The sequence below is a fragment of the Littorina saxatilis genome, linkage group LG2 (genome assembly GCF_037325665.1).
Source record: "Littorina saxatilis isolate snail1 linkage group LG2, US_GU_Lsax_2.0, whole genome shotgun sequence".
Taxonomy (NCBI): domain Eukaryota; kingdom Metazoa; phylum Mollusca; class Gastropoda; order Littorinimorpha; family Littorinidae; genus Littorina; species Littorina saxatilis.
Genome location: NC_090246.1, coordinates 50,899,473 through 50,924,245, shown reverse-complemented (window position 1 = coordinate 50,924,245; position 24,773 = coordinate 50,899,473). Strand labels below are relative to the sequence as shown.

Here is a 24,773-nt window from a genome sequence, read left to right as displayed (position 1 = left end):
AAAGTGTAGAGGTCATTGGAGGTCACGACTAAACAAAATATGAGCCCGATCGCTTTGATAGTTTCCGAGAAAAGTCCAACGTTAAGGTGGTGTCTACGGCCGGCCGGCCGGACAGACTAACACTGACCGATTACATAGAGTCACTTTTTCTCAAGTGACTCAAAAAAGTAAAAGATATCTTACACGCTTGTGGAACGGCCGACCACCGCCTCTCCCACCTCCGCCTCTTCCTCCGCCGCCTCTTCCACCGCCTCTCCTCTTTCTGGTCTGGAAGCTTCTGTTCTTAGTTCTCTGCTTGCGCTCAGCAATGTCACGGAACATCTTACGCCAGTACTCCTTCTCCTCTTCACCTGCACGAAAAATCGAGAAACCAGACAAACATGAAACCCTCAATAACCAAAACATCCAGCATTTAACACATTTTTTCAGAATCTTTTACAGTGAAACAAATCTTTTTGCACCAGAAAGCTATTCTTGTTATTGCATACAATATTGAAAATCCTTTTGTGGAGACATCATTTCGTTTATGTCCTTCTGGTTTTTAAAGGCCTACTCCGCCTCCCGTAAACCTCCCGTAAACCATCAGTTTCTGGCCACAGACACAGACAGGCTTTTACATACGGTACAACAATCGTTTCGTTTAAACACTTATCGCTATAGAACCCCATAGATGCCCTCCACAGAGAGTGAGCATTTTTCAAAGAATTTATTTTGCATGGACATACGTATAGATGCAGATCGGACGCCTCGTTATGGCGCTAGACCTAACTTTTAAAATCTAAATGATATATTGACAGTTTGTGAGACAAGCAAGAGATGTATGTCAAGCTAGTTGGGTGGCTGAGTTGACAGGTGCGTGTGAGATGCAGCTTTTTTCATTTGACGACAGCGAAGTATAGTCCCAAAAATGACACAACTTTGCCCTTTTTAAGGTGCTGGTCGACTGAGCTTTTTGAACATTTAATACCGCTTGTTGCTGTGCTAGTGTAGATTGAGTATTGTGTGCATACAAGCGTACTTCCACGACAGGGCTACTATCACATCATATGAGCTGCATTTTACCATTGCCCAAGCAGACGGAGTTTCCACAAACCGCTACAGTTTCTTTGAAGATGCCGCAACTCGGTTTGTGTCACTATCAGTCATTTGTTGTACTTTAGATTCAGAGGTACACAATTACTTGCTATTGCAGATATAGAGTCGCCTATATAGAAACTGCAAACAACTTAATTGATCATGTATGAAAAAAGTGGCTCGGGTGTTGAATAAACCACGAAAACTGAAGTGCGGTTTACGTGTGCTAAATAGCCATTCAATTTGTTAAATGCTATTGCGATTGTGTTCCATAAGGTTACTATTACTGTTTAAGTGAAAGATGTCATCATTCTGTTAACATCTTGTGAAGCGGAGTGGGGCTTAAAACAACCGCTTTCCTTTCTAAGCTTCTGCTGGGGATAAATAAGCAGCTGACTTTTCCAAAAAACTAAAGAGATCAAACACACACAAACACCTGACTTTTCCAAAAAGCTAAAGAGATCAAACACACACAAAAACCTGACTTTTCCAAAAAGCTAAAGAGATCAAACACACACAAACACCTGACTTTTCCAAAAAACTAGAGATCAAACACACACAAACACATCATGCTAGAAGTCAGAGTAAGCAGCAAAGTATGGTAAATTGTCTCCCCTACATTTCATACATGAAATACCAAACTGCAGGAACATGGCTACCATGCGCACAACAGAGCCTTAAAATCCTTGCTTTCAAAGCCTTATAATCAACATGTGTAAGGCAATGTTTCAGAAACTCCACTCATCAAGCATAAGTGGAATGAAACAATAACAAAACATACCCTCCAGGACGCGACTCTCGAGCTCTGCACCGTTGATGATGACCTTGCCATCCGCAGTAGCTTTGGCTTTGTCCAGGGACGCTTGGGCATCTGCCTCGCTGAAACGGAGCAGCGCCTGAAACAGCAGTCACACACAAAGCTCAACCTCTCAGAATATCTCCTTTTGTCCCCATCCTTATTCATAAAGAATCATGGTCTAATGAGTTGTCCACTTCCACATCTTCTCTGAACATCACTGCGTGTGTACTACACTAGAAACCAACTTTTAAAACATCAAATCCCAAACCCCCCCAGACAAAAAAATAAAAATAAAAATTTTTATTTAAAAAGGGGGTCATAATAGTCAGGTAAATGGGAGTAAAATTTAGTTGGTTATAAAAAGAAAATCCAAGTCTGCAGGATTTAACACGGGGAGGGTCTGAAACTAGGAGTACCTAAAAGAGGGTTAAAGCTACGTTTCAATGAAGCGACGCGACGGCGAGCAGCGAGGAAATAGCTTGGTAGCAGGCGAATGTTAGCATTTGTTCTTCCATTAAAAGCAGCGCAGCAGGCAGATTTTTTTTCTATCTAGCTTGATTCATGAGGGTCAATCGTTCAAATACTCACAAAACCATTCTTAATTTAAGGTCAACTATATCTGAAGCTACTTATATGGTGAGAAAAATGAAATGCAAGAAATAAAATGGAAAACACGCTTTAATTTCAACAAAATGCTTAAAAAACTAAATAATTTTACTGGACGAAGTGCATTTCAGGTAATACATATATCTGACAAAAAACAGCCAACAAAGCTAGTTGTAGGGGGTCTTTGAATGTTTGGAATGACTAAGATCACGCCCACTTTGGGTGCCTACTGTTGGGATCGGTTTTTTTCCACTGCCGACACCGGTAAATGGAAACACAGCTTAAAGGCACACTCAGCTTCACGTAAACCATCAGTTTCTGGTCACAGACACTGTCAGGCTTTGACACACAGTACAAACACCCTTTCGTTTATACACTCTCCGCTTGAGAACATCCTAGGTGCCCTCTGTAAAGCCCGCTACTAACTACAGCCGAGCCAAGCCGAACTAGGTCGGCGAATGTTACACCGTGCCTGGTTCAGTGTATTAACTAGTGGCGAATGTTTCGGTGATACCGGTCATATGATCAAGAAATATCACGTGAGAAGACTCGTGATCTGTTGACAGCGTTATAGCCGCCAGTATTGTCACTCTTCAAGGATGAAGATACACAAATATTCAACCAACCAAAAGTCAGTTTGCCGATGACGCGCCGAAGGTTTGCAGGATTGAATCGGCAAACCGCGAACGTCACAGGTGCAACCTAAAAATTGGGGAATTTGATGAAGTCGCTGAACGTTCGGCTTGGTTCGGCTGTAGTTAGTAGCGGGCTTAAAGAGCGAGCATTTTTCAAAGAACTTAACAATGAGACAAATTGTACGCCTTGTTTTGGCGCTAGAACTAACTTTTAAAATCAAAATCAAAATTGACAGTTTGTTACACAAAAATTCTTAAATCATAAAAGAATTCTTTTTTCATCAAGACAAGATCACTACAATTCGAATTTTTAAAAGTTGAAAAAAGGGAGCCCGGAAGCAGGTCACGCAAGAAGACGAATTTTCTGCATAGCGCTTGCTTCTTTGAAGCCAAACCCTGCCGATAAGTTTGTGTGACTCGCAGCCGTTTCTTTCTTTATTTGGTGTTTAACGTCGTTTTCAACCACGAAGGTTATATCGCGACGGTCACAGCCGTTTGTTGCGTTTTAGATTCAGAGGTACACAATAACGTGCTTGCAGATGCAGCGAGTCGCATTGAAATCACAAACTGATGACTAAATTGTGAAAAAAAGGAAAGTGGATCACACAGGTTCACAATGGCTCAGGGGTAAAATAAAACACGAAATCTGGTGTGTGGTTTACCCAAGCTAAATAGCCATTCAAACAAACTGTGTCATTTAATGCTTTTAAATGCTGTTTTAAGTGTGTTCCATAAGGTTAGAACTGCTTTTTTCGTGAGAAGATTTAAATCGTTCTGTAAACCATTTGAGGCAGACTGGGCCTTTAAATAGGTCTACTTTGACTATAAAGAGGGACAACAAGGCGAGACAGAAAAATCAATAAAAAGGAAGCAAGAGAACAAATGTGTTTCCATAAACAAATTAAGTTCTATTTTCTAAACCTATCCGAAAAAGCGATTGAGATGCTCCTTACGTAGGAACTCAGAACACAAACTAACCTTCTCATCTCCTTTGGAATACTCCACCCAGGCTACGTTGCCAAATTCCCCGAAGAAGGCCCTCACGTCTTCCATCGTCGTTTCCTTCGTCAGTCCTTTCAGGAACAGCACTGATCCCTTGGTCATCTGCTCGTCAAGTTTCTGCAATCAGACAGCAGTTTAGCAAAAAGCCAACTAAGCACAAACACTCAATTTGACACGATGCAATGTTTAAATTTGAAACATACATCTCAGCCTCAATATTCACATGATCTTAAGTTAAAAGCTGAATAAATACTAAAATAGATAAAACAAGACACTGTACGTTATTTGTATCGCGGTCTCGGAGAACAATGACTGTCTCGATCTGTGTAAAATGTCATATTTTGGTCAAAAACGCAAATAACATTTATGTATCGATCGAATTCCTTTCAGGTACTAACTTTGTTGTTGTTTTGATGATTGAACGACCACACACATGCAATCAAACACATAAGCTTCATATTTGGGCGTTTCAGGTTGACCGAAACTTCAAAGGAACTACAAAACACACGTCATGTACTGACTTCGTTGTTGTTTTGACGATTGAACGAGCACACACACATGCAATCAAACACATGACGTGTGTTTTGTAGTTCCTTTGAAGTTTCGGTCAACCTGAAACGCCCAAATATGAAGTTTTGTAGGCCTCAGACGTCACATGGCTCAAAGAAGGGAAATCCAATGTCCAATCGATACATTACCTTTTGTTTTGTTGCCTTTTCTAATTAAATTGTATAATAAATGTTATTATGTCTATCTGGGTGGTCACAAAAAAGGGGAATGCATTCCCACAGCTTTTAACTTCTTGCTTGTTGACTAAAAAAAATGTCAAGGAAAAAAAAGACAACCACAGCAAGTGCATGTTTAAATTACATGACATAGATGACAGAGTAAGCTCCCTTTAGCAAATGATTGTTAGAATGTCAAGTTGTCAAACATAATTCAAGGAGACAACAAAGTGTTGACAGACTGCTGAGAACATTAATTTCTTACTCAACATTACATAAGCGAAAACATAAAGCTTCTGCTAAATTGCATCACAACTTGTGCCTAAGCCCACAAAAAAAAAGTTGTATGTTTCTGGTCACCCGAACCTACCTAGTTTTTTCCCGCTGACCCTAGACTTTTTTTTTTTTATTGCATTTGTAACAAGAAGGGCAAAGCCCATACGACTCACATGCTTGACCTCGACCTTTAGGGTAACTAAACCTAGCAATGACATCATACACTAAGAACTGCTTTACACATTTTTCCTACCAAAATACATGTGACCTTGACCCAAGGTCAAGGTCATCCAAGGTCATGCAACACAAAGCTGTTAATTCAAGACATAGGAAGTACAATGGTGCTTATTGGCTCTTTCTACCATGAGATATGGTCACTTTTAGTGGTTCACTACCTTATTTTGGTCACATTTCATAAGGGTCAAAGTGACCTTGACCATATGTGACCAAATGTGTCTCATGATGAAAGCATAACATGTGCCCCACATAATTTTTAAGTTTGAAACGGTTATCTTCCATAGTTCAGGGTCAAGGTCACTTCAAAATATGTATACAATCCAACTTTGAAGAGCTCCTGTGACCTTGACCTTGAAGCAAGGTAAACCAAACTGGTATCAAAAGATGGGGCTTACTTTGCCCTATATATCATATGTAGGTGAGGTATTCAATCTCAAAAACTTCAGAGAAAATGTGAAAAATGTGAAAAATAGCCGTTTTTTAGGCAACATTTATGGCCCCTGCGACCTTGACCTTGAAGCAAGGTCAAGATGCTATGTATGTTTTTTGGGGCCTTGTCATCATACACCATCTTGCCAAATTTGGTACTGATAGACTGAATAGTGTCCAAGAAATATCCAACGTTAAAGTTTTCCGGACGTCCGGACGTCCGGACGGACGGACGGACGACTCGGGTGAGTACATAGACTCACTTTTGCTTCGCATGTGAGTCAAAAAAAAAGAAAGAAAAAAAGCGTCAAAACAAAAGTAACAGACGGCAGACGACACAAGGGGGATAACCCCGCGTCCCTTTTGTCTCATTTGTTTTGTAATGTGTTGTCTTTCTCTTTGTATAGTAAGTCCAGTCTCTTTGCGTCACTGTATAGTTATTTTCTACCCTGACCAAAAAATAAAAAAATAAAAATTCCCTACCTACCTACCCTATTTTTTGTAGCCATGTTACCAGAAACATACAACTTTTTACATTTAGTAAAAGTTTTGACTAAATGTTTTAACATAGAGGGGGAATCGAGACGAGGGTCGTGGTGTATGTGTGTGTGTGTGTAGAGCGATTCAGAGTAAACTACTGGACCGATCTTTATGAAATTTTACATGAGAGTTCCTGGGTATGATATCCCCAGACGTTTTTTTCATTTTTTTGGATAAACGTCTTTGATGACGTCATATCCGGCTTTTTGTAAAAGTTGAGGCGGCACTGTCACACCCTCATTTTTCAATAAAATTGATTGAAATTTTGGCCGAGTAATATTTGACGAAGGCCGGACTTTGGTATTGCATTTCAGCTTGGAAGCTTAAAAACAAAGTCATTAAAAATCCGAAAATTGTAATTAAAATTATTTTTTTTATAAAACGATCTAAATTTACGTTCATCTTATTCTTCATCATTTTCTGATTCCAAAAACATATAAATATGTTATATTAGGATTAAAAACAAGCTCTGAAAATTAAAAATATAAAAATTATGATTAAAATAAAATTTCCGAAATCGATTTAAAAACAAGTTCGTCTTATTCCTTGTCGGTTCCTGATTCCAAAAACATATAGATATGATATGTTTGGATTAAAAACACGCTCAGAAAGTTAAAGCGAAGAAAGGTACAGAAAAGCGTGCTATGCAGCACAGCGCAACCGCTAACGCGCTAAACAGGCTCGCCTTTTGTACGAGCGGCGGACTACGGACATTGTGAAAAAATGCAGTGCGTTCAGTTTCATTCTGTGAGTTCCACAGCTTGACAAAATGTAGTAATTTCGCCTTACGCGACTTGTTTTTTATGGCCTAAACCAGATTGACATCTGCCTCCAGCGTACATATCCTTTACCTGTTCATCCTCTTCCTTTTTCTTTTCAGCATCCCTGTGAAGACAAAACAACAGAAACAAGAGTTACAATGAACGATATGAAAGACATGCATGTAAAACAAAACAAGTCGCGTAAGGCGAAAATACAATATTTAGTCAAGTAGCTGTCGAACTCACAGAATGAAACTGAACGCAATGCCATTTTTCAGCAAGACCGTATACTCGTAGCATCGTCAGTCCACCGCTCATGGCAAAGGCAGTGAAATTGACAAGAAGAGCGGGGTAGTAGTTGCGCTAAGAAGGATAGCACGCTTTTCTGTACCTCTCTTTGTTTTAACTTTCTGAGCGTGTTTTTAATCCAAACATATCATATCTATATGTTTTTGGAATCAGGAACCGACAAGGAATAAGATGAAAGTGTTTTTAAATTGATTTGGACAATTTAATTTTGATAATAATTTTTATATATTTAATTTTCAGAGCTTGTTTTTAATCCGAATATAACATATTTATATGTTTTTGGAATCAGCAAATGATGGAGAATAAGATAAACGTAAATTTGGATCGTTTTATAAATTTTTATTTTTTTTTACAATTTTCAGATTTTTAATGACCAAAGTCATTAATTAATTTTTAAGCCACCAAGCTGAAATGCAATACCGAAGTCCGGGCTTCGTCGAAGATTACTTGATTAAAATTTCAACCAATTTGGTTGAAAAACGAGGGCGTGACAGTGCCGCCTCAACTTTCACGAAAAGCCGGATATGACGTCATCAAAGACATTTATCAAAAAAATGAAAAAAACGTTCGGGGATTTCATACCCAGGAACTCTCATGTCAAATTTCATAAAGATCGGTCCAGTAGTTTAGTCTGAATCGCTCTACACACACACACAGACACACACACACACGCACATACACCACGACCCTCGTTTCGATTCCCCCTCGATGTTAAAATATTTAGTCAAAACTTGACTAAATATAAAAAGATAATACCAACAGAAAACCACAGGCGAGTTCAGTGTAATTTTCAAATGTAATAAAATAAACTCCAGGCATCGAAAGGATGTACTTTTTATATTTAGTCAAGTTTTGACTAAATATTTTAACATCGAGGGGGAATCGAAACGAGGGTCGTGGTGTATGTGCGTGTGTGTGTGTGTGTGTCTGTCTGTCTGTCTGTGTGTGCGTGTGTGTAGAGCGATTCAGACGAAACTACTGGACCGATCTTTATGAAATTTGACATGAGAGTTCCTGGGTAGGAAATCCCCGAACGTTTTTTTCATTTTTTTGATAAATGTCTTTAATGACGTCATATCCGGCTTTTCGTGAAAGTTGAGGCGGCACTGTCACGCCCTCATTTTTCAACCAAATTGGTTGAAATTTTGGTCAAGTAATCTTCGGCGAAGCCCGGGGTTCGGTATTGCATTTCAGCTTGGTGGCTTAAAAATTCATTAATGACTTTGGTCATTAAAAATCGGAAAATTGTAAAAAAAAATAAAAATTTATAAAACGATCCAAATCCAAAATTTTAATAATAAATTTTCATTTAATTAATATACTTACCCAACTCACATATAGCAATTAACTCTAGTTCAGTGCTGGTAACGCTGTACGCGTTCCCCTTGGTAACAAGGGAGACCACCCTAAAAAAGAGTGATCCATCCCATAATATCAGACCGATGCCCGGTCCAACATCCGTATGCGTGCGCATACGCCGCCATTTGTATCATTCGAACGAAGCCCAACTCACTACTTTTTTAGAACCCAATACCACCACAGCGGGGAGGCGGGAGGGTTTAAACGATGTGAGTTGGGTAAGTATATTAATTAAATGAAAATTTATTATTAAAATTTTGGATTAAATTACATATTATTACCCAACTCACATATAGCAGATTGCTACTATAGGTGGTGGGTACATAGCGAAATTATGATATTAGAACCTGTCCTGCGACTACCATAACAGGTAACGCGGAACTGCCGTCCTGTATCAAGACGTCTCTGAGGTAGAAGTTAATAAAAACCTCCTCAGACCGCCAGTAAGCCGACTCCAGAACTTCAGCCCAAAACAAGGCCCGACCGGAGGACTGCCAAAGAGAAGGCCCATGCCCTAGCCTCATACGTTCTAGCTATAGTGAAAGGCAAAACTGCCCTAACGTCTCCAGACTGTGTTTGTCAACAGGTAAACCCCCGTGTGATCAACATGGAGACTCACTTGGTTAAAGTCCCTTTCGCAATATCCTTACACCCGCTGTGTTAAGTGATATCATAAAACCTTCCGACTTTCTGACCAATGCCAAGTCCGTGACAGGTACCTTCTGAGCGTCCTCACGGGACAGACAACCACATCAAGCTCCCCAGGAGCAAGAAACCAGTGTAGCAGTCCATCTAGGTAAGGTTGACTACCAAACGTCATACCTCTACCAGAGTAGATAGACCTACTTCCCTCCTAAAATCAGTGTTTAACGTCGTTTTCAACCGTTCAAGGTTAAATCACGACGGAGAAGAAGATAAAGCAAATGCCCTTTGATTCAATGATCTAACAAGATCCGTGAAAGTCAGAAAAATCTTTGAAACTCAAAAAGTTAAACTGGCTAAACGTGACTCAAAAGAAGCCAACTTCTTGCTTCAAGAATTGAAAAGCAAATGGAAGCTGGTTGACCCCATTTATCGCTTAAATGCCGAGGTTAAATCACGACAGAGAAGAAAGATAAGGCAAGCGACCTTTAGATACAAAGAACTAACAAGCTCCGTGCGAGTCAGAAAAATCTTCGAAAACCGAAAAGTTTAATTGGCTAAACGTAACTCTAAAGAAGCCAAACTCTTACCTCATGAATTGAAAGCGTAATTCGAAGCTTGTTTCCCCATTTTCCGCTTAACTGCCGGAAAACTTAAAAGAAACCCACAAGTCATAGATCTATCTTTCTTAAAAAGGCTGTCTTTATTCAAAATAGCCAGAAAGCACGCTTACTCCCACTTCTCGCAGCAGCTACTAGAGTAAGCTTGGCCGTTTCCCGTGTTAAACAGTCAGGCTAGCCGTTAAAAAGGGTTAAAGCAAAGCTGCACCGAGCTGTACCAATGTGACAAAAATCTCATAAAGTCTTAGAATAAGACATGGAAGACAAGAGGGAAACCCAAAAAGGAAGGTGGATAGCCACCTGCAATACACGGAACGACGAGGAGTTCTTTCCGTAAGAAAAAAAGCACTTTGAACCACGCCAGTCAAGTGGCAAGTGAACAAAACACAAAAAACCCCTATAAAGACTCTGAACCAAATCCAGAGTTGAGGCGGAAGCCCCTGAGTATCTCAAGGATACCCCTACAGTAGACATCCGTGCAATTCGAATGTGAGAAAGCAAAAACCGTCTTGCCAGCCTTAAGAGGTCTGGACACCAAGACTGCAAAGACCCGTCTGTGAGACCCAAAGGGTCGCCGAACAGCTCTATAAAAGAGCCCTGTGAAAGCGAGGGTGTCAAGCCAAAGCTAAAATAGACAACAGCCAGCCTGAAGCTTTTCGTTTGGAAACAAAAAACCGCCAAGGCCTGCCTAACGCTTTCCCTTTTACCATGAGCTTCTCTTAGAAGGAAAAACCCCGCGTGCATAGCAGCGGATTCAAAGAGATAACTTTCAAACGAGAAAGAGATTAAAGTCACGCCAAAAGAACAAAACTTTAAAGGCAGAGGCTTACTCCTAGGTAAAAGACGGCAAAGCAACATCCTTTGTATCTGCGTCCTGTAGGACCACAAAGATAGCCATTCAGAACGTAACCGCCCAGGCGAGAGAAAATAAAAACAAGTACAAAAGAGCCCATCAAAAAGAAAAGATGAGACAATCTACCCGAGCTAGGAGATCTTGATCTTACAGACAGTTTCTCCTTGCTATCAAAAACCCGATGGATGTTTGCCAAACCCGAGGGCGGTTCCGTAGAACGCAAAAAGAGAACCTAAGTTCTTAGGCTTGGAGTTAACCGAAGCCTACAGAAAGCGCTCCGTGAGTGACACGCTACTTGAGCGTGCAACACAAGCCAAAGCACCCTCGCCGCAGGTATAAAGTCAAGCGTTGTCCACCAAGGAAGAGCCAAGTGGTGACAAAGAAGACTCGCTTGTGAAAACTTCCACAAGCACAAAGGATCCCGACGGAGGATCTAAGGGCTTGACACTCAAAGATTCTCCTCGGAAAGCTCAAAACAACTACGAACTGCCGCGAACAGCGACACAAGTGAAGTAAGAGCCTCCCTCCTGTTCAAAAGCATAATAATGATCATCGAAATGATGAGAACCAGTCACCCATCCCGATAAGGCGAAACTTGCCAACATCGGAAAAGTTTCGAAAAAAACAAAAAATTTCAAACGCCAGAACTCCATGACCAGATCTCCATCCACCTGTCCCATGCCAGCTGGAAGACTGGAAGGGGAAGTGGATACAGCCTGTATAACAGCAAAGGAACCGCAGTAACGGAACCGGAAGCCAAAAGCTGAAAAGTGCCGACTACCAACGCAGTGTTAACAGTAGAAGGCTGTCCCATCCTGTAACCGGAAGACGCAGCCGCAAAAGCGGAAGCGAAACCGGCCGTGGATTAGTAAACATGAGAACCAACCGGTTGTATAGAAACACACCGGAAGATTCCATAGAACCTCGACCCATTACAGCTGCGAGCGCCACTGCCCTTGCTAACTTGAAATGGAACCTGAATACAGTGCTAATCGTTAATGCGGAAGCACCTACATCTGAACAGCCGTCAAGCACAACCGTGCAATCCGGAAGCTGCCTTCCTGTTTGACTCAAATTATCCAACAAGGAACCAGCCTTACTGCTCGCTTCCTGCCCCCCGGGAGGAAGCGGAAGTCAAAACTACAAGACATATGCCATCTTCAGGGCAATGAACGACGATTCCCGGCCGCGGAAGTGAACTTACTGTTCCTCCGAACTCCGGAAGTCGTCGAACAAAGGCAGGGGTGGACGAGGCAAAAATATTCCTCAGCCACTCCTTCCTGTCAAGTCCTAAATGCCGTTAATCACTGCGCACATCACTGCGCTGGACACCTTGAACGGCAAGTTAAGCTGGGTGACATCCACCACCGTGGACACCTCTCCAAACATCACCTTCCTACTCGGTATCAAAGTTAGGAAGGTGACCCCCCGAGAGACTCGCATGGCCAATCCAAGAATCACCCAGCCCAACAACTTCCTGCCCCCAGGGCGGAAGCTTACGTTGCCCAGCCACGAAAATGCGTGCTACATTCCTCGCGCGAACGTACACCACTTTCACCGGAGAACCCGGCTACACGTGGCCATATGCCAACTCCAGGGCAATGGACAACGATCCCCGAAAGCTGAAGAGAACATCCTGTTCCTCCGAACTTCCAGAAGTCGGAACCGGAAAGAGGTGGAGTCAGTTACGCCCTGCTCTCAACCACCCCTTCCGGTCAAAACTTAAATGCCGTTTTCCGCCGACCACGTCACTGCGCTGGACAACTTGAACGGCAAGTTAAGCTGGGTGTCGTCCATCCCATGGACGCACCCTCGTTAACCTTCCTGCTCGCCATCGTAGTCAGGTAGGTGACCCCAGAATGACACCCATGGTCAGCCCCAGAGTCACCAATAACTTAAATGCCATTTCCGTTAGCCCACGTCACTGCGCTGGACAACTAAAACGGCAAGAAAGCTGGGTGTCGTTAGCCTTCCTGCTCGCCATCGAGTCAGGTAGGCCACCGCGGCCTATTCAGTCACACCGCCCTGCTGGAAACCAGACGCAGGAGGATGACCTACAGACGGACACCCGCGGTCCGTCTCTCAAGGCTGGGAATCCTCTACCACTGAGGCATCCCCGTCATCCGCCCTACCCTCCGACTCGAGATCAAGCTCAGAGCCAGGAGGCAGAACATCAGACAGTTTATCGTCGGCAGAACCGACCACTTCCTGCCCCCTGGGCGGAAGAGGACTAAAACGGTCCCCGATATTCTCATTAAGAGACGTACGGAGGCGTTCGTCCTTTCGCTGCTCATAAGAACTCTCACGGCCTCCAACGCACGAGAGAGCCCCCTGAGCTCGCACACCGGCAAGCGGTGTAGACATACCTTGTACTGGTGTCACATTCGGGAGAGACACCAAGTCGGTACCCCCATCCTGCGAAGCATGGACATCCGCCCGAGTCACAGTCGCCGAAGGCTTAGCGGAAGTCGAAGCCGGAACTGCAGGCGACCGCCGGATCTTGGCTAAGGAAAAAACATCAGAAACACCCGACGGAAGCGCACACAATTCCTCCCGAGTGGAAGATAATCCAGACGCTAATGACGAAAACTTGAGAGCTCAGCGTCAACAATAAAGAAGCAACGTCGGCTGGCGCTAACCCAGGGCAGCCAGGCGAAACAGAAGAAGCTACACCAGAACGACTACTCTTGTCAGAAAGTAAACAAGTCTGACCGGAAGATTGTTCGTACGTCTGCTAACACGGGAGACTTAACAGAAGTTGACTCAGATGACACAGACGCGGACTTCCCTGCGCCCTTATCTCTCCTTGAGCTTCTTTTCGGAGGCGTAACGTCAGCTACCTGCCTCGAACTAGGCTTCCGTTTAGCGCTATCAACAAGCGCAGCCTCCGCCATAGCAAACAACTCACGAAAAATTTCACAGAAAACAATTTCAGAAAAATTTCACAAGTACACACGAGCGACGAAAACGTCGCTAAAGTTACAACAAAAACGGAAAGATCTCACCACACAGCATAGGTACAGGTGTAAAGTAAAGGAGGCGACCAAGGGGAGAAGCCAAAGCAAAAGACTCTGGCGAAAAGCTGAAGACAGCAGGAGCGTACATCAGGAGCGTCCTACCCAGTTGAACCGCTGAGAGAGAATGATACAAATGGCGGCGTATGCGCACGCATACGGATGTTGGACCGGGCATCGGTCTGATATTATGGGATGGATCACTCTTTTTTAGGGTGGTCTCCCTTGTTACCAAGGGGAACGCGTACAGCGTTACCAGCACTGAACTAGAGTTAATTGCTATATGTGAGTTGGGTAATAATATGTAATTTAATTTACGTTTATCTTATTCTCCATCATTTGCTGATTCCAAAAACATATAAATATGTTATATTCGGATTAAAAACAAGCTCTGAAAATTAAATATATAAAAATTATTATCAAAATTAAATTGTCCAAATCAATTTAAAAACACTTTCATCGTATTCCTTGTCGGTTCCTGATTCCAAAAACATATAGATATGATATGTTTGGATTAAAAACACGCTCAGAAAGTTAAAACAAAGAGAGGTACAGAAAAGCGTGCTATCCTTCTTAGCGCAACTACTACCCCGCTCTTCTTGTCAATGTCACTGCCTTTGCCATGAGCGGTGGACTGACGATGCTACGAGTATACGGTCTTGCTGAAAAATGGCATTGCGTTCAGTTTCATTCTGTGAGTTCGACAGCTACTTGACTAAATATTGTATTTTTGCCTTACGCGACTTGTTTTTTTTTTAATCTTGAGAAAAATAACACGAGCAGCCGCTCCTAAATTAAAGCCCCTTGTAGCCATATGTATGCAAACTCTTGGAAAACCTACAGATGAACTAGATCAACAGAAACAATGGGACCTAAAAAACCTTCATTTTGTCAGTCAACCCAGGGATAGTTTTAACTGGAAATGCATTTTGGCATTAAACAAACTCAAATCACCAGGAAATGAAATCAACATCTGTTCATACTTACTATTCATTTTTCATGTCTCCAGCTATTCACCTGTTATCTTGACACACATAATGTAATCACTGTGTTCTGGGCTTAAATTTACTGTTGGTTTGATTTTGTCACAGAGTGACCAGTTTCTGTGAGAGCAAGTATTCACACTCGCAGAAATATACAGACCTGTTTACCCTAAACCTGAGGCAAGAGTACTTTTTCAAAAAGTTGAGTGTATTTTTCAAAAAGTTGGTGTACTTTGCAAGCAAAGCCATATGGGCTAGGGAAAACGTACGCGTGGGTGCAAACGTGTTTGTGTAAGAATAGCATGTCTTGTGAACATCTTCAGAATTTAACTCCTTCCGATACAACAGGGATAAAACAATTTTATTTACCTGTCAGTTTATAACATTATAACCAGTGTCTTCCAAGCAGATTGATAATGAAAAGATGAAGTTCGTGAAATAACATCTGCGGTTGACAGTGGCAAGTTCATTTTTACAATCATCTCAGAAAACATTGCTTCAGCACGGACTACAGCCTTTTCTTCTGGCAGGATTTGCTTTGCAAGAATGAACTTCATAATTCCTTGGCAGCTTTCAGCGGATTTCTTTGCAGCAACCTTGTCCATGTGAGTTTTGGAACTGCAGTGTCGTTCGATGTCATATTTTCCAGCATGGGCAACGGAGAAATCTGATTTACAATACTTGCAGTGTGCATGACTTTTTCCCATAGTAGACTCCACAATTCCTGGCTCTTTCTTATATTTCTCCAAGAAAATCTGCTGCTTCTGCTGTTTAGACTTGGTACAGTCATCCTTTTTTTTTTCTTCTTCGGCGTTCCAGATGGTACAGTCATCCGAAACTGGCACATTTTACCGCTTCATTTTGCCACGATTGTCCAGACGATCGCACGTGCCAACAACTGAACAAGGTTTCCACAGCTGAAAACTCGCTGTCATGGTTATCTCCCTTCGACCGAAACCGGTATCAGTTGTACCATCCTGTAATCAGCACACCAACACCGGAAAACGTATTCTAGACTTTTTCTTATGCGTATTTTGTGCGTGTGTCACGTATTTGCGTACTGATAATAATTTGGCGTACAAAATACGCCCAAATCGTACTGGTAAACAGGTCTGAATATATTTGTTATGAAAATGGCTAGCGTAATCACGCCTCAGTGCATTCATTCACCACAAGGCATGAGCATATAACATAAAGTGTGCTCTCACTCTTTCGAGTCAGCAGGCGCAGTTTCCTTCTTCTTCTGCTTGGCCTCCTCTCCTTTCATCTTGAAGTAGTCATCCCTGAAAGTACACACAGCAGGATGAGACAATCGTCATTCAAGTAAAGCTCCTCAAAATACAGATTGATTAAAATCCACAAGGTTGGGCAGTCATCCTGATGTTGTGGTTAAAAAGGCATCCAGTCACATCATGTCAACCTCAACACACACACATGTATTATACTCTAAATACACTTAGCATAATCATTCTATTTCTCTCTCTCACCGTCAGTCACACACAGATGTATTTTACTCTAAATACACTTAGCATAATCATTCTATTTCTCTCTCTCACCGTCAGTCACACACAGATGTATTTTACTCTAAATACACTTAGCATAACCACTCTATTTCTCTCTCTCACTGTCAGGCACACACAGATGCATGCACATAAACACAGAGCTCTGATTGGAACCTTTCTTCCTGTTATTACATAGTTATTCCCATGGGTGCATTAGGGGCTTGAATAGTCTGCTCCAGTCATAGCCATATCCATGTGCACCCATGTCTTTCATAAATACACAAATCTTTGTTATATTCACCAAGTGTGTCTTGACAGGTTCTGCACTTTTCTATTTCTGAGAAGCTATTCTGCCAATAAATTAAAAAAAATTAATATGAGCTCCTAACATTTAAATCAAACAACAATTGAACAGAAGACCAATAGGCTGCTATTTGTAATTGTAGATTCTTCCCTTCAGAAGTATCCGGTTACAAAATTCATCATATCTGAATGTATGCCAATCTATGATCAAGACCACACATAATCAGACTGAAAATCACCTTACTTTTTCATCTTGATGAGTTCAGCTTCTTGGTACTTGACGTTCTCCTCCTCCAGAAACTTCTTCTCATCGTCGACACTGGTGAATGTGACAAAGACGCTGCCCTTGAAAGTCTTCTCAGCTTTTTCCCGGCGCATGAAGATGGTATCCACTTTGCCAAACTTCTCAAAGAACTCCATCAGAGTGTCCAAGGTGCTGTCCACAGGGAATCCTTTCTGAACACAGAATATGCTTGAGGTCAGTCTGCAGACAATAAAAAATGGTGTACAAAACAGCTGGGTTTCTTCTTGATTGAGCAACTGAATTATGCCTTCACCAACAAGCAAAACACAGACAGAAAACAAGAAAACAGAATCTTGTGTTATTTGGTCTAAAAGTGCTTACCTTCTTCAAACAAACACAATGTCACAAAATGTCAGCATTGTCACTCCTTGTCATACACACTAGGCATGTCTTTAGCACAAATAATGTCCCTCCTTTGCTTGAGTTGAAAATGTTGAAAACTATACACAGAGAACGAATTGAAGTTGTTAACAAGAAGAGCAAACGCTCGATCGAGTCACTTTCGCAGTTCTGAATATTATATGAGGCATCAGATGGACAGGAAGAAATTGCTATTCACAACACAATGAGTCACGTTCACATAAAATTTGAGCCCGGTCACTTTTATAGTTTCCGAGAAAAGCCCAACGTTAAGTTGTGTGTTGCCGAACAGAAAAGGCTAGTTATCTCCCTTGTTTTTCTGATAACGTTCGTAAAAGGCTACAGATGTAAATACTTTGATGTAAAGAATAATCCTACAAAGTTTCAATCACATCCGATGAACTTTGTCAAAGATATAAAATGTCTAATTTTTCCTTTGACGCTGACCTGTGACCTTGAAAAAGGTCAAAGGTCAACGAAACCATCGTTAAAGTGTAGAGGTCATTGGAGGTCACGACTAAACAAAATATGAGCCCGATCGCTTTGATAGTTTCCGAGAAAAGATATAAAATGTCTAATTTTTCCTTTGACGCTGACCTGTGACCTTGAAAAAGGTCAAAGGTCAACAAAACCATCGTTAAAGTGTAGAGGTCATTGGAGGTCACGACTAAACAAAATATGAGCCCGATCGCTTTGATAGTTTCCGAGAAAAGTCCAACGTTAAGGTGGTGTCTACGGACGGCCGGCCGGACAGACTAACACTGACCGATTACATAGTCACTTTTTCTCAAGTGACTCAAAAACTATACACACTAGAAATGTCTTTAGCAGATGCCGTCAGATGATCCTTCTTGGCTTATTGTTGTTTTTTTAAAAAGATTCAAGCTTGAACTGCTTGGCCTTGCTCTTTGAAGTACAGCCATTCCCACTTCCAGGAATACCTGGATTCTTTGTCACTGAATGGCTGACCACGTTCAATGTTCAAGATTGTCACTTCATGACATTGTTTAACAAGTCTAGAGACACAACACACCGGCACAAAGCATGCTCGCGCGATGCCAGAGAAAGTGTGTGCTAAAGCAAACTATCAAACCGATTGAGAATTGAACCGAACGGCGCACAAAACGAAAGCTGAGACTGTTTGGGTACACCGTTTGGGAATAACAGGTTTTTGCATTTCGGCGTACACCAAATTGAGTTCCGCGTACTGGAGATGTCATTTCGGCGTAAAGTACGCCGAACGGCTTACAATGCTAGGCCCTGTGTATGTGTACGACCGTTTTTACCCCGCAATTTAGGCAGCCATACGCGGCATTCATGGGATGCATGCTTGGTATTTCCATGTTTCTATAACCCACCAAATTCCGACAAGGATTACAGGATATTTTCCACGTGCACTTCGTCCTGTGCTTGCGTGTACACACAAAGGGGGGATAAGGCGCCAGCAGGTGTGCACGTAAGTTGACCTGGGAGATCTGAAAAATCTCCATCTTCAACCCACCAGGCGCGGGCGCAATTTGAACCTGCGATCTCCCACATAGGAGGCCGATGTTTTATCCACTGCGCCCGTCACCAAACATACATAATAAGATCGGTTTTTTTGCACGTCAAAGAAAGGTGCATTATCCAAAAGACGCCGCGAATAACGTTGAATGTAAGGAGTGTTCCATGAACTCACAACGTAAACAGATCTGGCGTTGAGGTCTTCCTTTCTCTCCTTTGTGTTGTCAGGGAGGGGCTTCTCTGGGGAGCGCCGGATTTTTGTCAGGTCTTCGCTTACCTATTTTCAGAAACAATGAAAAGAAACTCATTCAGAAAAATAGTGCACCAAAAGCCATTCACTACAGATGTGTTAAAAATAAATCCACTGCACTCAATCATTTATGAGAACATTTAAAACTAACACATCATACTCATAGGACCCAGCAACTTCTCAAGAAAACGGCAGTAAACTCTACTGATTCTAACGCCACAGAATACTACCTCATGAAAAGACATGCTGCATAATCTGATCTTTAAAAGAAAGTACACAACATGCTGCATCAAAATGAACTTTTTACAGAAAGATGCATCCACTCAGATTTTCATTGATTATTCATGATATATTACACTACTGCAAACATTGTGTCAAAGCTGAAATACCTGTGTACCAAGGGGGAAGGTCCTTACATGCCTAGAAACTATAAATGCATAATAAACAAGTCGCGTAAGGCGAAATTACTACATTTAGTCAAGCTGTGGAACTCACAGAATGAAACTGAACACACTGCATTTTTTCACAATGACCGCCGCTTGTGCATAACGGAGTGAAACTGACAATCCTGTTCAGCGCGGTAGTGGTTTCGCTGTGCTGCATAGCACGCTTTTCTGTACCTCTCTTCGTTTTAACTTTCTGAGCGTGTTTTTAATCCAAACATATCATATCTATATGTTTTTGGAATCAGGAACCGACAAGAAATAAGATGAAATTGTTTTTAAATCGATTTCGGAAATTTAATTTTGATCATAATTTTTATATTTTTAATTTTCAGAGCTTGTTTTTAATCCAAATATAACATATTTATGTTTTTGGAATCAGCAAATGATGTAGAATAAGATGAACGTAAATTTGGATCGTTTTATATAAAAAAAAAATTATTACAATTTTCAGATTTTTAATGACCAAAGTCATTAATTAATTTTTAAGCCACCAAGCTGAAATGCAATACCGAAGTCCGGCCTTCGTCGAAGATTGCTTTACAAAAATTTCAATCAATTTGATTGAAAAATGAGGGTGTGACAGTGCCGCTTCAACTTTTACAAAAAGCCGGATATGACGTCATCAAAAGTATTTATCGAAAAAAAGATATCATTCCCAGGAACTCTCATGTCAAATTTCATAAAGATCGGTCCAGTAGTTTGGTCTGAATCGCTCTACACACACACACGCACAGACAGACACACACACATACACCACGACCCTCGTCTCGATTCCTCCTCTATGTTAAAACATTTAGTCAAAACTTGACTAAAGTAAATGTAAAAAGCAATAAAGCAACATCAGTGTGTACAGAGCTTAAAAAATCTAACATGTTTGAGGACAAACAATGAAAGCTTATGCTGGACAAACCTCCATAAGACCAGATGTAGATTTTTTCAGTGCATTGCAGATGGCTTCTTTGTCATCTGACAGGGTCTTGAGTCTGTTGAAGTTGAGCATGGTTTCCATGGTAACCCCTGTAGCTATGGTCAAGGAAACATGTGACCAGCCTTGGTTCAAAACAAAAATGTTAGATCATTAACTATTAGTATTACCAAAACTCAGTGAGCTCTTTATTTGAATTTTTTTTTTAGTTACTTGAATGTTTTAGGTACTAATGTCTTACTCACAGCTGTGCCTGTGAAAACTTGAACTTATAAGCAGAGGTACAGCACATACTCTAACTTTTAAAGAAAAGCACTTGTTGTCCGAAGTGGTCATGAAAAACAAATACCAGGACAAAACTGCTGCATTTACGTTCAGTTTTACGATATTGCCTGTAAATTTATCTATAATAGATGATTTTCAGAAATAACTCTGTCAGGATTTGCAAGGGTGGTAGAAGAGTTGCGTCCCTTACAGGAAACACGCCCCTTACCGCGGACAAACAGGAAACACGTGGTCAACCAGTTAAAACAACCCCAGTGATGTGTACGTTAAATGCAGTGTCCAAACAATATGATGCCCTTTTCTTTCGAAATATCTGCACATCTGAGCCAGGATTCACATGATGGCCTGCACCAATCACTAAGCACATGTGGAATTTTCCCTCAAGTGACCTCAGACAAAACATGTTGTCGGCTATCACTCTGGGCAGTTATATCCGAAAAAAGTCTATTATATATGGAAAGTAAGTCAAAATAACCATGAAAACGATGACCATCTGACAGCATAAATCAGATTCACAATCACTGAATCAATCAAAGGATACAGCCATCGTCTTCTTTGATCTTCTCTTGCAGAAATTTGTCACGTGGCAAGTTCATGTCTCCGAAATAGTACTGAAAGATAATGTAAAAGGCATGATATTAAACAGCGCATTCATAAGTCTACCAAATCAGTTTCATTTTCAAACAGACAGAAAATAATGTGTGTATTCTTCAATGATGGTCATTGGTCAAACAATACAAATTAAGCTAAGGTCTGCACTGCATATACCTAAACAAATGGTACATATACATGTACCTCTTAGTGAAGTTAATCTTACTATTGTTTTCTAAGTGAAGTTAATCTTACTATTGTTTTCTGAGTGAAGTTAATCTTACTATTGTTTTCTAAGTGAAGTTAATTTTACTATTGTTTTCTGAGTGACTTACCTCAACTTGCCGAATGATCTTCTTTTCCAGATCAGTCAGACCATCTCCGTTGGTGGCTGCCATCACTGATGCTTCAGATCTGAACAAAAATAAATAAAATTAACCAAACACACATAGACGACTAGCTTGAACCAAAATCTGGGTAACAAAGCGTTATACATATTGTGTGCAATATTGGGGTACTACTTGACTCCGAAAACTCCATCTAAAATTACTAAATCTAACTTCAAATTGAAGTTTTTGACATGTCTTATCTACTAGAAGTCATGCCTGATTCAAGCTATTTGCAGCCTTATTTTTGTGTGTTAGAGACGGAATTTTGACGAAGTCGATGCATCGATTTCAATGCAAGGGAGGTAACTCTTGTTACTCTAAAGCACAAGTATTGATGACGTCATAAACACATGGATACATACAGGCGCGCACACACGCAAAGGGATAACTTTCATCAGTGATTCTCTTTTTTTCTGTAGAAAACCATGTTAAAATCATAATCAAAAACAGCAATGACGCTCACATCGTCTGTTTTTAGTGTTTTCCTGCATTAGACTTAGAGTTCAATTCCTTTGCGAGATACCGAAAAGGTCTATTACTTCCGCTCCTTCGTAAATCCTCACACAAACACAAAAACAATGCCATTAATGGTGGAAGTTGCAGATGTAAGTTATGATTTAAATCAAACATGTTAACAAAACACGATTTAAGGACTAACTTTGTCAAGCAGTTACCGCAATATTATATAGACTCTATCGCCAGTATCGGTATTCCAAGCTCTCGTGATCTCTCGCAAACTTCAGAGCATAGCAAAGCATGCAGTACAGCGATCTCGTGCGAGCTGCACAAGCCAAGGTTCGAAGTTCTCGCGATGTTCAAAGCATAACAAAGAGCGTGTCTCGCGAGAGCTGCTCAGATACAGAAAAGGTCTATTGTGAGCATATTGTCATGTTAGTGTCACACTCCCAAACAAGGTCCACGTATATTACCATATGAACACCAGTTTGGTACTGATTACTTACTTATATTCTTCTAGATTAACCCATGAAAATATGAACACAAACAAACAGCCTGGTGCTGTGGTAGTATTCTAGTAATCGATAATTTTCCTGCACCCCAGAACCACGTGTAAAATACCGGCGTAGAAAAAGTAATAAAACGTTCAACCATTACAAAACTAAATCCAACCCTCAGCAGAATAAATCCCTGTCTTCTAAGGACGTTTAGGTTCACATGATTCCTTGTGGTGTGGTAACATGCACATTACTTGTTCGATTTCAAACAAAAACAACAAAGAGTGTACGGTCACGGTGTACAAAACCCTTTTTGTGCAGTGAAAGTCTGATCGAAGCAAACCAAAAGTATGCTCTGAGTCAAAAGAAAAAACGAAGGTCCCAAAGCGTTTAAATGACTATGATCATGCTATACTCAACGGAGTCTTCTTGCCAAGTGTTACCTTTGTACGAAGTATAAAATGTCAATAAACGACTGCCGAATGTATCAACCCTTGCACCACGCTTTCACCACGCTTTCGAATTTCAACAGCGCATGCGTACGTTCTTCTTATTAACTTCCGGGTGGAAGCGGACATTGCAATGCAACATCTAAATAAAGCCATGTAAGAAATTTACCGATTGTAGATAATGTGCTCTAAATCGTAACGGTCATTGTGAAAAAATGCAGTGCGTTCAGTTTCATTCTGTGAGTTCCACAGCTTGACTAAATAAATGTAGTAATGTTGCCTTACGCGACTTGTTACATTTAGTCAAGGTTTGACCATAGACCTATATTATAGGTCCCTGGTTTGACTAAATGTTTTAATATATCAAATAACCAAAGGGAAGTAATCAGTCGCTCTTAACATAGAGGGGGAATCGAGACACGAGGGTCGTGGTGTATGTGTGTGTAGAGCGATTCAGAGTAAACTACTGGACCGATCTTTATGACATTTTACATGAGAGTTTCTGGGAATGACTGATATCCCCAGACAATTCATGATTTCCTTTTTTCGATAAATGCCTTTGATGACGTCATATCCGGCTTTTTTTAAACTTGAAGTTGAGGCTGCACTGTCACACCCTCACTTTGCAATGAAATTTTCCTCTGTGTGTGTCTGTGTGTGTGTGTACGCGCATGCGTGTGTGTGTGTGTGCGCGCGCGCGCGTGTGTGTGTATGTATGTGTGTATGTGTGTGCGCGTGCGCGCTATGCATTTTCTATTTAGGCTACTGTTATCCTTACCCTATCCCCAGCCAGTTCAAAAATCAACCCCTAGACCTAATCAGTCAATTAGTTGAGAATGTGCTTAATATGACAACATTTTGACGCACATGTATTCTGTGTATTTTGCACGGTGAGCGTGTGTTTGAGTGTGTGTGTGTGTGTGTGTGTGTGTGTGTGTGTGTGCGTGCGTGTGTGTGTGTGTGTGTGTGTGAATGTGTGTGTCTGTGTGTGTGTATGAGTATCTTGAGGTGTCTGCTTGTTTGTCTTAGTCTTTTCTGAGGCCGAAATATATATTTTTTAAATGATGATTTAACCCAGTCAATTCTTGACTGGAAATTGCAATTTTGTTTCATCCTTCTAAACTTTTAATAGTAAAACAGGTTGCAGGATTTCAGCACAGAGCGCGCTGATTCGCGAAACACGAATAAACTAGAGGCCCGCAGTATACTGCAGAGGAAAGCCTGCATCCAATGCCACTTTCCGCTCTCGGCTTCCATCCGGAAGTAGCCGCTCATTTAAAGAGGCAGTCACTGCCTTTTTTGTGTGACTCTACTGACGTAATGGTAATAGTATTTAATATGTCAATACGTTCTCTGTCGTGTCAGGTTGTTTGAGTCTCAAGCATTCAAGTACCTGTTATTCTTGCAGTGACGTTTAGAGAGAGAGAGAGAGAGAGAGAGAGAGAGAGAGAGAGAGAGAGAGAGAGAGAGAGAGAGGGGGGGAGATACAGTAGAGAGAGAGAGAGAGGGGAGAGAGGGGAGAGAGAGAGAGATGGAGAGAGAGAGAGAGAGAGAGAGAGAGAGAGAGAGCGATACAGTAGAGTGAGACTGAGAGAGAGGGGGGGGAGAAAGAGAGAGAGAGAGAGAGAGAGAGAGAGGGAGAGAGAGAC

General features: G+C 41.3%; 1 protein-coding gene across 1 annotated transcript in view; it reads right to left on the bottom strand.

Annotated features, from left to right (window-relative positions):
- The window catches only part of LOC138959160 (lupus La protein-like), a 31,506-nt gene extending 8,248 nt beyond the window's left edge, over positions 1–23,258 (bottom strand). Inside the window, exons 1-11 of the mRNA XM_070330536.1 lie at positions 23,119–23,258; positions 21,669–21,747; positions 21,284–21,353; positions 20,443–20,549; positions 19,012–19,113; positions 16,914–17,125; positions 16,073–16,147; positions 7,175–7,208; positions 4,093–4,233; positions 1,856–1,970; positions 184–350 (exon numbers count right to left, since the gene is read on the bottom strand). Of these exons, the coding sequence (XP_070186637.1) occupies positions 184–350; positions 1,856–1,970; positions 4,093–4,233; positions 7,175–7,208; positions 16,073–16,147; positions 16,914–17,125; positions 19,012–19,113; positions 20,443–20,549; positions 21,284–21,353; positions 21,669–21,731 (1,086 nt within the window). The 5' untranslated portion in view covers positions 21,732–21,747; positions 23,119–23,258. The remainder of the gene's footprint in view (positions 1–183; positions 351–1,855; positions 1,971–4,092; positions 4,234–7,174; positions 7,209–16,072; positions 16,148–16,913; positions 17,126–19,011; positions 19,114–20,442; positions 20,550–21,283; positions 21,354–21,668; positions 21,748–23,118) is intronic.
- Between the last annotated feature and the right edge of the window lie 1,515 nt (positions 23,259–24,773).